We start from the raw sequence: 18,018 nt of genomic DNA on the forward strand, positions 1-18,018 counted from the left end.
GTCACAGGTTTTGGGGGAGGGTTGGCGCATTCAAACTAGTTTAACCCCCCACATTCTATATGTGCCTGTCCCAAGTCAAGAACCTGCAATTGAGTGGTTGTCGTTTTTTGCTGTTTTTCATATTTGTTTTTCGTTTATTATTTTACATAGTTTGGTCTTATGTTGTGCTGTTACATCACTGCCCAAGGTTATGGGAGGGATTGGCGCCAACGAACTGTTTAACCCCGCCACATGCTGTATGTGCCTGTCCCAAATCAGGAGTCTGTAAGTCAGTGGTTGTCGTTTGTTGCTGTGTATCATATTTGTTTTTGTTCATTATTTTGTACATAAATTAGGTCGTTAGTTTTCTTGTTTGAATTGTTTTACATTTGTAATTTTGGGGACTTTTGTAGCTGACTATGCGGTATGGGTTTTGCTCATTGTTAAAGGCCGTACCCCTATAATTGTTAATTTCTGTGTCATTTGGTCTCGTGTGGAGAGTAGTCTCATTGGCAATCATACCATATCTTCTTATTTTTGTATTATCATGATAACAGATTTCTTGATTGACAACATATTCCCAGATGTTTCCCATGTTTCCCAGATGACGACGGATAGGTTCCAGTTGTCGTAACCACCATCATCCCATCTTCTCCTCCTTAAATATGACCTACCGAATTAGAATTATCACCGGGTTTATACTTACATAAGCAGCACGACGAGTGAATCATGTGGAATTAGATTTGCTTACTCTACTGGAGTACCTGAAATCAACTCTGGTTTTTGGTAGGGCTACTGTTGCTTTGGCTTTAGTTTTCTATGTTGTGTTTTGTGTACTGTTGTTTTTCTTTTCGTCGTTTTTCGTGTTTTGCCATGGTAATGTAAGTTTCTTTTCGACTTTGAGTCTGAATATCCCTTTGATATCGTTCACCTTTCTTTTATAGAGAGTAAACGTCTTTTCTGGTTTTATTGCACTTTCTTGTTGGTCCACGGATCAAAATATAAGAAAAACATTAAAGTGTGCATTATCTGACTGCTATACCGTCAAAATTATTATTTTCCGCAAAAATTTGCAGGCATTTGTATCGCCTTTTATCGATCAAATTCAAGTGGGATATTCTTGTCTATTGCGATAAGGTATAACCCCACCCATAGGCTTAAATAAATCTCATCTAGATATAAAAGTTAGTAATCACTATCCATTATCAAAAATGTCACTGTAAATGCATGAAGCAAGAAGCAGAAATTGCTGTAGTGTATGAAATATACAAGTCCTTTGGTAAGTAATTTATACAAATTATTCAGAATAATTGTTTTCCCCTTTTGTCTGGGATACTATTGGTTTGTTCAAAACTTAAAATCAAGATAAAATAATAGAACCCCCTCGCAATTAAATCACGTGGCTGCTCACCGGTAGAAATGCGAATATTATTAGTACATCCTGGCTGTTTCTTCATAAGACAGACCTGTCGTTCTGAAGTAAATAACTCAATATAGGTATATAAAATAAGTAGATGTGGTATGATTGACAATGAGGCAACTATCCACCAGAAGCCAATTGACGTAAAGGTAATTAACTATTATAGGTCACATTGACACATTAAATCGATACAAATCACACACAAAAAAACATCTTACAAAAACATTAAACTGACACAAAGTACCGATCTGAGAGTACTCAAAGATAGTTCAAAGCCAGTAACAACTAATAGAAAATCATATGTATCTAAGACAAAATATCAATCAGTACACATTCAATAGATTTAGTGTAAAGACGTGATAGACTGTCTAGGATATTACAACTTTGTGTAATGCCAAAATATAAGGTTCGATAGGATGTAGAACTGCAAGTGTTTATAACTGTATAGCAATGCATATTAAGGTATGTTTTAATTAATTGATAAGAAATCAATGTTAGCACCAATAAAAACAATATTCAAAGATCTTATTACAATGATAAATTAATAACCTCTTAGAATCAATTTATTCAAATAATCAATAAATATAAATAAGAAGATGTGGTATGAGTGCCAATGAGACAACTCTTCATCTAAGTCACAATGTATAAAAGTTAACAATTATAGGTCAAAGTAGCTTAAGATTTGTCGTACCGGTAGAACCAGTAGACGAGCACAGGTGAAGAAGATAGGGAAACCAGGCTTGTTTGGGCCAAGCTGGAGCAATAAGAATGATCAGCCCTGGACCGTACAAATTATGATGTATTATCTCCTTAGTAATAAGTATTTCATAGATACAGCCAATCTTTTAAACCAAATATTTGTATCTATAAAAATTTTTAGTAAAGGTTTTAAGTATTTTGTGGTAACGAAATCCTTGTCTGTTTAATTTACCAGTGAAACATAAATTGCGTTCATTGAAATCTATTACTTAACTACAGACACGGGTATAGTGAACGAGTGAGGATATATATTCACATTCACCGTAAGATAGAGCCAAAGGAACATCGCAGTCGAAAAAAGGAAGTAACAATAGGGAACGAAAATGTGTCGCTCTGTCGTTAATTTTAATATGGTGTTTCGCTTGTGAAACTGATATATCTAAATCTAGGAAAGGGCGATTTATATTGTTAATATTACATATAATTAAAGTAAGTTAATCCCTTGGGTATCTTTTGGCAGTATATTCTTGATTATTTAACGAAAACAAATCATCAATTTAACGGTCGTCTTCGCTAGGCTAGGGTTACGATCCGGTTCCCTACTCTTCACCCTTGACACATTAAGGGCTTACGATACAGTTTTGGTCCCACGGTGATTTGTTTTACGAAAATTTGCTAAATTTAGAGATGAATGAGGTCGAAATATTGGACTTTTATATAAAATTTCGGTTTATTGCACATTTCTATCCTTTGAACAGACATAATCTTTCAATCAGTTTAATTGAGGTATGGAGCTGGCATGTCAGTAACTGCTAGTAGTCCTTTGTTAATTTATGTATGATTATCATTTTGCTTATGGTTTCTTTTGTTATCTATTCTGACATCGGACTCGGACGTCTTTTAAACTGAGTTTTACTGTGCGTATTCCTGTGTGTTTGTTTATTCTACATTGGCTAGAGGTATAGGGGGAGGGTTGAGATATCACAAAACATGTTTAACCCCGCCGCATTTTTGTGCCTGTCCCAAGTCAGGAGCCTCTGGCCTTTGTTAGTCTTGTATGTTTTTTAATTTTAGTTCATTTATACATGTAAGATTTGGAGTACAGTGTGACGTCCATTTTCATTGAACTAGTACACATTTTAGTTTAGGGGCTAGCTGAAGCCCGATATCTGGTGCGGGATTTTCTCGCTGTATTGAAGACCCATTGGTGGCCTTCAGATGTTTTCTGCTCTTTGGTCGGGTTGTTGTCTCTTTGACACATTCCCCATTTTCATTCTCAATTTTATACTTTACTTTTGTATTTCAAAAGATAAATACATGCGGATTTTTGTAAAAAGATTTGGAATATCTGCGTTACAAAAGTAGGATCTTCAACTCGTGTAACAATTCTTTGTAAATAATTCATTTTTATTAAATTTTCTTGATTTTAGAAAAAAACGGCATTTTTTGCTGTATATTTATCTAATTTAAAAAAAAAATACATCGGTGACTTCTTCATAAAAATTGGAACAAATAATCTTAAAACAGTATCAAGTCAAATGCCATTTTAAAAAAAGAGGAGTCCATGTACTCGTTTTCAAGCTAATGATTAAAATCACTCGCAAAATGCATCTTTTCCCGATATGTCGCAGTTTGACGTCGCGAAAAATAACATTTTACGTAAGCAACATCATTATCTCCCCTGTAACTGTATCGTATGCCCTTAAATCATCATTTCGGACCCACGTGGTAATGATTTATATTGGTCGCAGTTCTAACTGGCTGCATCCAATCAAAAAGCGCAATTATGTTGATCACGTGTAAATGTAGAAAATATCAAAAAGTAATAACCATGTACCGATTGTGCAACTTGTCTTTAACCCCAAACATAGGACGATATTTAGTGACACTTTTGAAACTTAATAAACTAATTGAAGTTCTTGGGTATGTTCCTCGTGCAAATGTTGGAATGTCAACGTATAAATGCGATTCCTGCTTCGTGAAATTTGTAAACATCGGACACAACCATTTTTACACCTACACACTGAAGAGAGTTCAAGTGCTGCCATTGGATAAGAATGATGTTGTCGGAGTGGGCGTGACTTTGATCTGTTGCTAGATGGCGCAACGCTGTATACACCAATTCTATATTAATATGCCTAGATTAAAGAGTAGGGCTTAAATCTTAACACTTGGCTAGCGATGATGGGTAACAGTAGTTGTTGTTAAATTCATCAATTAAACGAAATTGAAACGGATTTTACTGCGTTTGGCCAGAAACTGATTCATAACAATACAGGAACAAATCTGCTATTAAAAAGGCACAATTGGTATCATACGTATACCTACAACCTGTCGATAAACTTTATTGTCGAAACGCACATAGATGTTGTCAATGGGAGGAAATGAACAGCTTAAATCATCTCATTATACTTCCAATAAGTATCTACTATATCTACTTTTTCGTTACAATGGAACGTTATATTAGTTGCAGCAAATAAATTAATTCTGCAAATATTTTTCAAATGACCATCTAATTGAGTATGAAAACTGTTAAGTTAAGTGTAGAAAGTCGACAATTTGGAACTGTCAACCGAATTGAAAGGAATTAATTTCATTCTTTTCATATGCTTTATTACAGAAATTATGATGATTGCTTCGAAAGTAGTAAGGGAGTTAGATAAAAGCACTGAAAAGTCAGTAGTAGAATACATACTAGAGGCCGAAATAAAACGATAGTTGATGGGTTGTTGGTGTAATTTACTATTTTACTGTCTGTGGAGCGCACAGACCTGAATGTAGGATGTGTAATATCATTCTTAAGAATACCCGTTCAGTATTTACGTCATGCCTCCACTAACTGTTGTCTACTTTGTCGGTTGGTACAAACACAATCTTTACAATTGGATGAAAGAGCATCTTTAATGACCTAAGACAGTGTTTCCAATTTAGATGAAGGACGATATTTTGATCCTTGGATTTGAACGATGTTGAGGTCCCCTGTAATAACATGGCAATAGGGATCATATCTAAAATTCGATGTTTCACAGTCTCAAGTTGTAGAAGAGAGACAAAAGTTATCAAAGGAAATTCAAATTCATGAGTCGAAAATGAAATGACAACGTCATGGCAAAATAAAAGGAAAAAGACCAAAAGACAAACAACAGTACACAAAACACAACATAGAAAACTAAAGACTGAGCTACACGAACCCAACCAAAAAACGGTGGGTGAGTTGTAGGAGCATTATGTTCTATACTGACGTCTGAGGTAACTGTCTTTTGATTAAAAAGTACTCGTTTACTGGGTTTTCTGTATGCAATAGAAATAATGGGTTATCAAATATGGATGTTTAACGTTTTTAATGGTAAAGTAATTAAATATAATAGATAAGTTGATAAAATCAAAAAATCTGTAAGTTTATTCAATGTTAAGAAAATGCCTGTCTATATAGATGCTCGGGAACAACCTATGCCGACAATGAGCTGTAATTAAAAGCGTTCATTGATAGAGTGGGCTGAAAAATAAATGTGTATCACACTCCTTGAAAATATCATGTAACTTACTAGTTGGTATTTGTTTCTGATATCTTCATATACCATAACGTGTTGCTTGTGTTATTTGGATAATTTAATATTGATTACATACATGTATCTCTGAAATCGTTTGTTCATTTTTTAAGACCGAGGAGCTTTACGGTGGGCAACTGTGAAATTAAGGAACTTTGCAGATTTTAAAACGTATTAGTATTAACGTTACCATGACCTTACATACATATATTTATATTTTTTTTAGCCTAATGAATGATCGTAGTACATTAAATAAAGGCAACAGTAGTATACCGCTATTCGAAATTCATAAATTGATTGAGAAAAAAAAATCCGGGTTGCAAACTAAAACTGAGGGAAACACATCAAATATAAGAGGAGAACAACGACACGCGAATATGTCGGCAATACCAAAAAGCTATGCAATACCACTTTTAGATATATTGCCATTACTGCAATTTAAATCAACCTTCAACAGTTAATCTTCTTACTTGCAGTGATATCTAGAAGACTAAATGAGACCTGCATGCCAAAGAAAAGAAAGGAAATACTTTGTCATTTGAAGATACTGTAAATGTACTTTTTTTCGCGAGTACATATTTTCGCGTATTTGGTATTGCCGACATATTCGCGTGTACTTAATTTCACGGTATTACCGAAATTGAAAAAATATAGATAGCGGTCTGTTTACTAGGAAATGAATATGAGTTTATATCTAGGATAGTTGGTACCCTTCACGGATTATAATAAGTAATAGTGTGAAAGAGAAAACTTTGAAATGTCGATGGATTAAATCGGGTATGACAGAAGTATGTGTTCAAAAATAAGCTTGGACATTTGAAGCCAAATTTTTCAGTTTATAAAACTGTTCACTTGTTATTTTGTCTGAAATTGATTTAATTAAAGTTATTTTCATAAAATATTTAAATTTTCTTAAATCAAGTCAATATTTGTTTACCAATAATAATACAAGCCAGAGTTCCTGTTTACAAAATTGACAAATTATTCGATCAATGCAATCATCAAAAATGTCGTTTGTTTAAATGGAGATGATTATCCGATTAAGTTATTAATTACACAATAAAACTGTCATACCAGCGCGGGAGATTTATAGCAAATTCACGCATATGGAACCAAATTAAAAATATACATTCCATTATGTTGTATACCTTATTTTAACACTGTTTGGTTAATTAGGAGACGTTTATATATAAGTTTAGTGCTGGGTTATAAATTGCAGGTGATTCCATGGTTGGTATCTATAGCCTCGATGGTTTTCCTTTTACAACTAAGGATAAAAACAATGGTCCAGGTTCATCAAACTGTGCCGACAGCACCAGAATGGGAGCATGGTGGTTCCGAGACTGCGCACGCGTCAATCCGAATGGACTTTATAAGCCACCCGGAAGTAATGGAGTTGATTGCATCTACTGGAGAGAATGGCAGGACCTTGCCGCATTGAAAGCAGTGACAATGAAGATACGACCACTTTCTACCAATTTATAAACATGGTAAATCTTGACCAAGAGGAAACATTTAAACATTTTGATCTCTTGATTCTATTGTCTAATAATGCTGTTCTTATAGTATTTTAACAAAACGTTTATCGATTAATTTCAGAAAATAAATCAATTGGAGCAGATTTTCACAGGGATGGATTTCTCATTTCCTGATCACTATTGTGTCACAACTACATTCATCAACGTGCTGTTTTATAAATGCTTGTTATTCATTAAGCTTTACTCAATTGATTTAAGTTGTCTTAAGAATAAAAGAGGTAGCAAGATACACTAAAACATAATTATAATATTGTTTTTTTTTGTTTTTTTTTTTGAAGAAAAAAAAATATTTAAAATTTCCTATTAAATGATATTGCTGACATACAGTACAAGAAAAATATATATAATCCACAAATGTTATCCTCACAATTGTATTAAACGCATAATTTTTCAGACGCAGAGTGTCCGTTCATAGTTTTTGTAGTATGAATTTGTTTCACGTTCATAGACACAAATACTTTTTAAATCTTCTGGAAATTTAAGTTAAATAGGAAGATTCACCAGCTAGTTTTGTTTTTCTACATTAAATGTGTTTGTAGGTCGATATCCCAAATTAGTTGTCATTGTGCTTATACCACATGGATTATAGTTACAAGCAATGGATCGATGCCACTGCTGGTTGAATTTTTCTCCCTGAGGGTATCACCAGCCCAGTAGTCATGCAGCACTTCTGTGTTGACACGAATTATCATTGATATGGTCATAATCATAAATTAACTGTTTACAAAACTTTAAAATTTTCGAAATACTAAGGATTTTCTACATCATATATAGATTACCTTATCTGTATTTGGCAAAACGTTTAAGAATTTTGGGTCCAAAATGCTCTTCAACTTCGAACTTTATTTGGACTTTTTAACTTTTTTGATTCGAGCGTCACTGATGAGTCTTTTGTAGACGAAACGCGTGTCTGACGTACAACATTTCAATCCTGATATCTATGATGAGTTTATTCACATATTATATTCATATTAAATGAAACTCTTAAAGATAATGATGATGGATGACTGCGTAACGTCCAGCGGCAAATTAATATAAAATTGAAATGGAAATGGGGAATGTGTCAAAGAGACAACAACCCGACCATAGAACAGACAACAGCAGAAGGTCACCAACAGGTCTTCAATGCAGCGAGAAATTCCCGCACCCGGAGGCGTCCTTCAGCTGGCCCCTAAACAAATATATATACTAGTTCAGTGATAATGAACGCCATACTAAACTCCAAATTGTACACAAGAAACTAAAATTAAAAATAATACAAGACTAACAAAGGCTAGAGGCTCCTGACTTGGGACAGGCGCAAAAATGCGGCGGGGTTAAACATGTTTATGAGATCTCAACCCTCCCCCTATACCTCTAGCCAATGTAGAAAAGTAAACGCACAACAATACGCACATTAAAATTCAGTTCAAGAGAAGTCCGAGTCTGATGTCAGAAGATGTAACCAAAGAAAATAAACAAAATGACAATAATACATAAATGACAACAGACTACTAGCAGTTAACTGACATGCCAGCTCCAAACTTCAATTAAACTGCTTGAAAGATTATGTCTTCATCATATGAATATCAGGCACAATCCTTCCCGTTAGGGGTTTAGTATCATACCATCATAACATATATGAGAAGAACATAACCCGTGTCATGCCAACAACTGGTTTTTAAATAAATGTGTTTAGTGCCGATGCAAAGACCCTATAAGTGAATCAATATTAACGCCAAAATATGCAATCTTTAATGACCTGACAACAGTATCGTAACTATATCCCTTCTTAATAAGTCTATTTAAAGGTTTTGTTAGCTTCAGAGGTGAATACTGACATTTTTGTGCTTTATAAAGAATATTTCCATAAAAAATTGGATGTGAAATACCTGAACGTATAAGAAGTCTGCATGTTGAGCTATATTTACGAATGATGTCCTTATACCGATGATAAAATTTAGTAAATGTTTTGACTAGTTTGTGATATCGAAAACCCTGGTGTAATAATTTTTCAGTAATACATAAATTTCTCTCGTTAAAATCTAAAACATTGTTACATACACGAGCGAATCGTACAAGTTGAGATATATAAACACCGTAAGATGGTGACAAGGGAACGTCACCATCTAGAAATGGATAATTAACGATGCATATTCAGGACGAGAAAATGTTACCGTTATATGAATATTTACCCTGCTTTGTACTAGACCGACACGATGAGCCGGATTTTTAACGTGCTAGTTCGCAAGATAATATTCCGCAAGAAGACATGTCACCTTACCCGGACACATTATTCTTACTCCGAGCCGACCAGTCTTTGCTCTTACACCTTAATGCCGCGTGCTTAGCGGAAAAGCAGCAAATACCAATTTTAAAGTCTTTGGTTTGACCCGGCCGGGGAACGAACCCACGACCTCCCGCACTCGAGGCGAAACACGCTACCACGAGACCACCGATGCGGTTTAAGGATTATGTATCCTTATGTTGTTTCAATGCCAAACATATGGAAATTATGGTTATGACAACTAGAACATATCCGTCGTCATCTATGTAACAGATATTCCATAACGGTTAAACAACTCGTGATGGCGTTTTGGAATTTTAGAAGGGATGCGCTCAGCTTTAGCACAAGGAAGCTTTTGAACCAAAGTGTTCATGTGGTAAAGCTGAAGTCTAGCTCTTTCCGAAAGTTTATCGGACGTCATCATAGTGATATCACCGAAAGAGACTTGTTACCGTGTTTGTACTTTTCTTGAGCAACATGACGGGTACCATAATTATGTAGATCAGGATTTACATACCCTTCTGGGGTCTGTTACCCCAAACTATAATAATCAGTTGAAAAGGGCTTAACCCATCAGATCGATACAATATACGATAAATACCTATATGCAGTCATTTCCTTCAGAACGACAGGTCATTCTTTTGAAGAAACAACCTGGACGATACTTGTTTTCAATGAAATGTGCTTCAAGGCATAAAATAATGACCTGCGTCAGGTCATTATTTTCCATGATTAAAATACAAACTACAGGGTACTTAAACATTTAATTCGTGTGTTTGTGATAATGTAAAATTGAGAATGGAAATGGGGAATGTGTCAAAGAGACAACAACCCGACCATAGAACAGACAACAGCAGAAGGTCACCAACAGGTCTTCAATGCAGCGAGAAATTCCCGCACCCGGAGGCGTCCTTCAGCTGGCCCCTAAACAAATATATATACTAGTTCAGTGATAATGAACGCCATACTAAACTCCAAATTGTACACAAGAAACTAAAATTAAAAATAATACAAGACTAACAAAGGCTAGAGGCTCCTGACTTGGGACAGGCGCAAAAATGCGGCGGGGTTAAACATGTTTATGAGATCTCAACCCTCCCCCTATACCTCTAGCCAATGTAGAAAAGTAAACGCATAACAATACGCACATTAAAATTCAGTTCAAGAGAAGTCCGAGTCTGATGTCAGAAGATGTAACCAAAGAAAATAAACAAAATGACAATAATACATAAATAACAACAGACTACTAGCAGTTAACTGACATGCCAGCTCCAGACTTCAATTAAACTGATTGAAAGATTATGTCTTCATCATATGAATATCAGGCACAATCCTTCCCGTTAGGGGTTTAGTATCATACCATCATAACATATATGAGAAGAACATAACCCGTGTCATGCCAACAACTGGTTTTTAAATAAATGTGTTTAGTGCCGATGCAAAGACCCTATAAGTGAATCAATATTAACGCCAAAATATGCAATCTTTAATGACCTGACAACAGTATCGTAACTATATCCCTTCTTGATAAGTCTATTTAAAGGTTTTGTTAGTTTCAGAGGTGAATACTGACATTTTTGTGCTTTATAAAGAATATTTCCATAAAAAATTGGATGTGAAATACCTGAACGTATAAGAAGTCTGCATGTTGAGCTATATTTACGAATGATGTCCTTATACCGATGATAAAATTTAGTAAATGTTTTGACTAGTTTGTGATATCGAAAACCCTGGTGTAATAATTTTTCAGTAATACATAAATTTCTCTCGTTAAAATCTAAAACATTGTTACATACACGAGCGAATCGTACAAGTTGAGATATATAAACACCGTAAGATGGTGACAAGGGAACGTCACCATCTAAAAATGGATAATTAACGATAGGAAATGAAAAATCATCTCTTTTATCATATATTTTAGTATTAAGCTTTCCGTTAATGATATAGATATCAAGATCGAGGAAAGGGCAGTGGTCATTGTTAGTATTAGCTTTATTTAAAGTAAGTTCAACAGGATAAATTTCTTTAGTATACATACTGAAGTCGTCATTATTGAGAGCCAAAATATCATCCAAATATCTAAAAGTATTATTAAATTTGTGTATCAGATGTTGTTTCGATGGGTCTTTACTGATTTTTGTCATAAATTGTAACTCAATGTGTATTTCTCATATTTTATAATACATTCATAGAATATGCTTTGTTACATATGAATATTTGATATTTGAATAAAATTATATTTTAAAGTTATTTGACTGATACAGTTCTCTTTTGTTTAAATATCTACCTTATAAATATATATCTGTCACAAGAATATAGAATCTGCAATATTCTCAAACTCTATGATAGAAAAAATGTCTTAACTATATGAAGACAAAGAACCCACTGGTCACAATATAGATTTAGGCGGGAAAACTATATCCAACCACAAAACAAAGGAATCTAGAAATATCCAACCAATAGAAAGACTCAAACAAGACACACCTTAAACTACTCACAACTCACTTGACCATAACACCTCTGGAAAATTCATAATTCCAATGTATAGTTAAATATAACAATACATGTACTATAAAGATCAATCATAGCCTGAAGACAAAATCAATACTTTGTCAAGTAGATGAATAAAATATATTCTTTTTAAACAAAAGAGAACTGTATCAGTCAAATAACTTTAAAATATAATTTTATTCAAATATCAAATATTCATATGTAACAAAGCATATTCTATGAATGTATTATAAAATATGAGAAATACACATTATCACATACTCCCCCAGCTTGTGAAATGGTGACCCCACCATTTACATACCAGAGAGTAGAATAAAAAAATAAATAAAGCAATGTACAATCAGAATCACAAAGATAAAATAATTCACAGAGATCATGTATTCTCAGTCACTATTTTCACAAGTGCTCTCCCAATATCCTTTTCTGTAGAAGGAAACATTCCAGACATTGCTAGTCCTTTAAGAAATTCAGCTTTTGCTAGCCAGTTGGACTGTTGAGCCATGATAAATTCACCTGACTTCATCCAATTTGGCTGAGTAGTTGTTCTCTTTGATCTCCTTGGAGCTGGTGTAGGATCAATGTCTTCTTGATTATTAACAACTATATCATTTGTCTCAGAGCTCTGATTAATATCTGTATTGGAATGCTCAATATCATCATCAACAATAATTGTTGATTCCTGACCACTTTCTACTTCTGACTCTAAACTAACAGAATTTTCCTGTTCATCATCTTCACTTTGATCACCAGGATGCAAGGCGTCCCTTGCTACCACACTTCCAGTATCCTGTGTAGGCAATGGATCGCTAATTGATACATCTGCTGTATCATTCACATTGTACTCTACTTGATCAAATATCAATGAATCATTATCGTCCTCTTCTTTATAATCAAGAGTAATTTGCCCTTGATCAGTATTTGAATGTTCAGAAAGGTGTCCTATTGGGAGTAGCAAATTCCTATGTAATGTTCGTTTCCGACCAGTACCATTTTCTTTCTTAATTTCGAAAACTGGAATTCCTGAATTTGGTTGTCCTATAATTATGTATGCATCTTCCTCCCATTTATCAGATAATTTATGTTTCCCATCCCAAGCAACAATTTTAACTAGAACTTTATCTCCAATATCCAAAATAGCATTTCTTGATTTTAAATCATAATGTAGTTTTTGTTGTGTTTGTTGTTTCCTTGATGATGCTATTGCAAGTTTGTATGCTGATTCCATTCTTTCTTTTAAAGCTTTTATATATTTGGTGTTCAGAATTTTCTCTGATTTGTCCAAATCAAATATAATGTCTACCGGTATTTGTGGTTCTCTACCAAATAGAAGATAATATGGTGACATTCCTGTTGTATCATGTCTTGTGCAATTGTACGCATGCACCATAGTTGCAACATGTAATTACCTGTCTATGGGACCAGGTTTTATACTGGTAATATGTATCAGTAACTATATTCTTATTCAGTAGTAAATAATATCTAAAAAATACAAAGTAATAACATTTTTACCTCTATGAACAATGAAAATATTATAACTGTCTGAATCTTTAAAATCATCAAACTATATGTTGAAGCTACAGAACACAATATGCTTTATCAGTTATTCAAATAAAAGGTCTGATTATCATACTTGCAGGATATCACAATTACAAAAATACTACTTTAAAATTATCTAACAATGAATACCATAATATACCAAAAGACACACATTTTTTTATAAATCTATCACTCATGCTCATTCACACAAAAAGGGGTAAAAAACTGGGGAAAAGGTAATAAGGAAGAATATCTACCTTATGAATATATATCTGTCACAAGAATATAGAATCTGCAATATTCTCAAACTCTATGATAGAAAATATGTCTTAACTATATGAAGACAAAGAACCCACTGGTCACAATATAGTTTTCCCGCCTAAATCTATATTGTGACCAGTGGGTTCTTTGTCTTCATATAGTTAAGACATATTTTCTATCATAGAGTTTGAGAATATTGCAGATTCTATATTCTTGTGACAGATATATATTTATAAGGTAGATATTCTTCCTTATTACCTTTTCCCCAGTTTTTTACCCCTTTTTGTGTGAATGAGCATGAGTGATAGATTTATAAAAAAATGTGTGTCTTTTGGTATATTATGGTATTCATTGTTAGATAATTTTAAAGTAGTATTTTTGTAATTGTGATATCCTGCAAGTATGATAATCAGACCTTTTATTTGAATAACTGATAAAGCATATTGTGTTCTGTAGCTTCAACATATAGTTTGATGATTTTAAAGATTCAGACAGTTATAATATTTTCATTGTTCATAGAGGTAAAAATGTTATTACTTTGTATTTTTTAGATATTATTTACTACTGAATAAGAATATAGTTACTGATACATATTACCAGTATAAAACCTGGTCCCATAGACAGGTAATTACATGTTCTTGTATTTGTCTTGTGTCATGTCAGTTTTGAATGTATTGTTCGACTGGTTGTATTTTATGTTATTTTTCAAATACACTCTAGTTTCATAATTAAGTACCAATCGTATTTAGCAGAGACTATTTTGATAAGCTAGATGTATTTTTGTATACTTGATTCAGTGTATTGTATTGTATTGTATTGTATTGTCTTACTAATAATGTGTATATGTCTATGTTTATTTGTGTATAACTGAACGTCTATTTATGTCTATTTGTGTACTTGCAGGGTTGTTGTTTATACTGTCGTAATAAAAGTATTGACATAATCTAGTCTGCTCTACCGCCCACTGTACCCTACTACAAATTGGCGCCCAACGTAAATGGTATGATGTAAACTGTGAAGACCAGTGATTTTGAGGGCAAAATCATTTAGAGGCCAGAGGTGAGACTGTGAGTTCGGAATTTCGTCGACTATAGTGTTTTCTACAGTGCACAAAGTTGGAATTTACCTGTGTCTATTTATAGAATTGACAATCCGTAATTTGACCTTATAGAGCTTCCGGAACAGAAACAACGTGGAATGAAAACAGACAATTTATCAACAAACTTTGGTTAATAATTGGTAAACTTTTACACTTATTATAGTATTAACTGTTTATATTATTTGTAGATATAGTGTGCCAGTGTCACGAGTAACTTACTCGTGTATATTTATGTGTGTTTTGTAATTTTCTTGTACTTTTGTGACTGGAAAATATTGTCCATTTTTGTGTGTGTGTATTTTCAGTCTCTATATTGTGTGATATTTGGTTAACAGTAATATTTGGAATTTTTGTGTATATGTTTACTTTATGTAGTGTCTAGGCAAAGTTGCTTAGACGTTAATATATTTTTTGTGATTGACACACATATAATACGAAGATAGATGTGAGATAGTCCTTACCCCCCTGGCCCGTCCCCCCTCATAGTCCACTTCCGGGTCATTATATAGGTCATTCAGGTCATAAGTTAGGACTTCATTGTGCTTTGTTGTTTTCATTTCTGGTTTACACAGTCATACTTTAGCATAGATTTGATTGATATTTTAGTTACTATATTAGTTTTGAGTTTAGTTTTACATTGATACAGAGTTTCTCAGGTTGACCCATTGTATTAAAGTACTTTGTTACACTTAGTTATTTTTATATAACATATGTGTATTGTGATCCCTTGAGTGACTTCTACTATTGTCCGATATTTATTACTACCCTTGATATTTACATATATATATATATATAGCATTCGTGTACATATATGTGACTTTTACTTTAGCGTGCGTTATTTTGTCGTGCGATTTTTGTGTCATATCTTTGCGTGCGCATAGTTTTGTCAACATTAGATGTCTGTCAATAAATTATTTAAATACATAAGAAGACCGTTGAAACATCCCCTATTTAAGACTTTATACTTAAAGCCTGTCATACTTGCTGACAGCAAAGGATCATACTTGCAGGATATCACAATTACAAAAATACTACTTTAAAATTATCTAACAATGAATACCATAATATACCAAAAGACACACATTTTTTTATAAATCTATCACTCATGCTCATTCACACAAAAAGGGGTAAAAAACTGGGGAAAAGGTAATAAGGAAGAATATCTACCTTATAAATATATATCTGTCACAAGAATATAGAATCTGCAATATTCTCAAACTCTATGATAGAAAATATGTCTTAACTATATGAAGACAAAGAACCCACTGGTCACAATATAGATTTAGGCGGGAAAACTATATCCAACCACAAAACAAAGGAATCTAGAAATATCCAACCAATAGAAAGACTCAAACAAGACACACCTTAAACTACTCACAACTCACTTGACCATAACACCTCTGGAAAATTCATAATTCCAATGTATAGTTAAATATAACAATACATGTACTATAAAGATCAATCATAGCCTGAAGACAAAATCAATACTTTGTCAAGTAGATGAATAAAATATATTCTTTTTAAACAAAAGAGAACTGTATCAGTCAAATAACTTTAAAATATAATTTTATTCAAATATCAAATATTCATATGTAACAAAGCATATTCTATGAATGTATTATAAAATATGAGAAATACACATTATCACATGTTGTTGCCAATTGGGGTTTTACTGTACAATTTTCTATCTTAAACATTTTTTTAAAGTTTAGACAGAAACAATTCTTTCCTCTGTTTATTAGGCTGAAATAAATACCATTTACTCTATCAAATAACAAAATATTCATATTTTCTTCTTGTTCTTCTTCCGGTAATGAGTTGACCTCATACTTCAGTGATTTACTAACTCCGCTCGGTAAAACAGGAGGCTTCTCCATTGAATAAAAGTAAATATTAACCAAATAATCAAAACTATTTACAGTGTACAAATTGTCAAGCTGGTGTCTAGTTAGGCTACATCTGGGTCCAGGGCACACTGGCTATCTGGCCCTGAACTCTTCATGTGTTGGTGCAGCTGCTACTGTGTCTGAGAGTAGGTTCCAGTCTCTTATAGAGCGCGGGAAAAAGGAGTTATGGTAAACTCCCTTTGTTACTCTGATCTGTCTAATTCTATGGCCACCCCTTGTTCTGCTGTCCCCAGGTGTGTAATAGATAGCTGGTTGTATCTCCACTAGTTGGTTCTGGATCTTATAGCAAAGGACGAGTCGCTGGTTCATTCGTCTTTGCGGTAGGGTATCCTACTGGAGTTGGTCTAATAGTCCAGTGACACAGCCTGGGGAAGTGTCGGTGTACTGGTTGTATACAAAACGTGCCGCTTTGTGCTGTACCCGTTCGAGGTCTTTGATCAAGGTGATTTGATGGGAGTCCCACACTGTGGCAGTGTACTCGATCGATGGTGTGATCAGTGTCGAGAATACGTGAATAAAGGAAGAAAACGTTCTACATGTTATAATTTGTAATCGATCTAAAGAAAAGCCCAAGTATACAAGTGACACGTCACAAAGTCTTACGTTACAATATAAGAAATAAGTGACGTTCCCGCGTTGTGTTCGCGCCGCATTTACAACATTCTGGGGGCCGCAAAAAGATAAAATTCTATATACAATACAATCTCAAATGTGAATAAGAAATTTCAAATTAAAAAATATCTTTACGCTTGAAAATTAAAGTCTCTATGTATAGAAATTATTACTGTCTCTGTATAGTGGTATTAAAATTTGACACTTTAACACTAAATAACGATTTATAGTTCATATAAAAAGGGGTTGTTAACAGTTCACATCTGTTCTTCATCATCTCGATTTGCTGGTAGATTCATATTGGACGGTACTTTGTTCACACGCATCTTCTTTTTTCGAACTCGGTGGTGCGGAATATAATGTTTTATTTTTCTGTTACATCCCTTGTTATCAGTTCTCCCAACGACACTTCTATGCTCTTTGTTCTTTATGGTATTGTCATACGTTTTCAACATACCTGGTTCCTTGTCAAGCCTTCTAATTACAGATTCTGTTCTTCGTTTTGCAATACTAAAATTTGACGGAAGTTGATCATGTTCTCGTTTCCATGGTAATTTTGCGATATATTGTCCGTCTTGAAATTCAATGCAAGTGTTCTGATACGTTTTTAAGTAATCTTCATTTTCTTGATCTATTTCTTTA

At 33.7% G+C, this 18,018-nt stretch overlaps 1 protein-coding gene across 1 annotated transcript in view; it reads left to right on the top strand.

Moving 5' to 3' along the window:
- LOC127712851 (fibroleukin-like) overlaps nt 1-613 on the top strand; it is a 32,581-nt gene extending 31,968 nt beyond the window's left edge. The window contains exon 5 of the mRNA XM_052219457.1: nt 537-613. Within this exon, the coding sequence (XP_052075417.1) occupies nt 537-613 (77 nt within the window). The remainder of the gene's footprint in view (nt 1-536) is intronic.
- Nucleotides 614-18,018: the final 17,405 nt, after the last annotated feature.

This window comes from Mytilus californianus, unplaced genomic scaffold (assembly GCF_021869535.1).
Source record: "Mytilus californianus isolate M0D057914Y unplaced genomic scaffold, xbMytCali1.0.p SCAF_8, whole genome shotgun sequence".
NCBI lineage: Eukaryota > Metazoa > Mollusca > Bivalvia > Mytilida > Mytilidae > Mytilus > Mytilus californianus.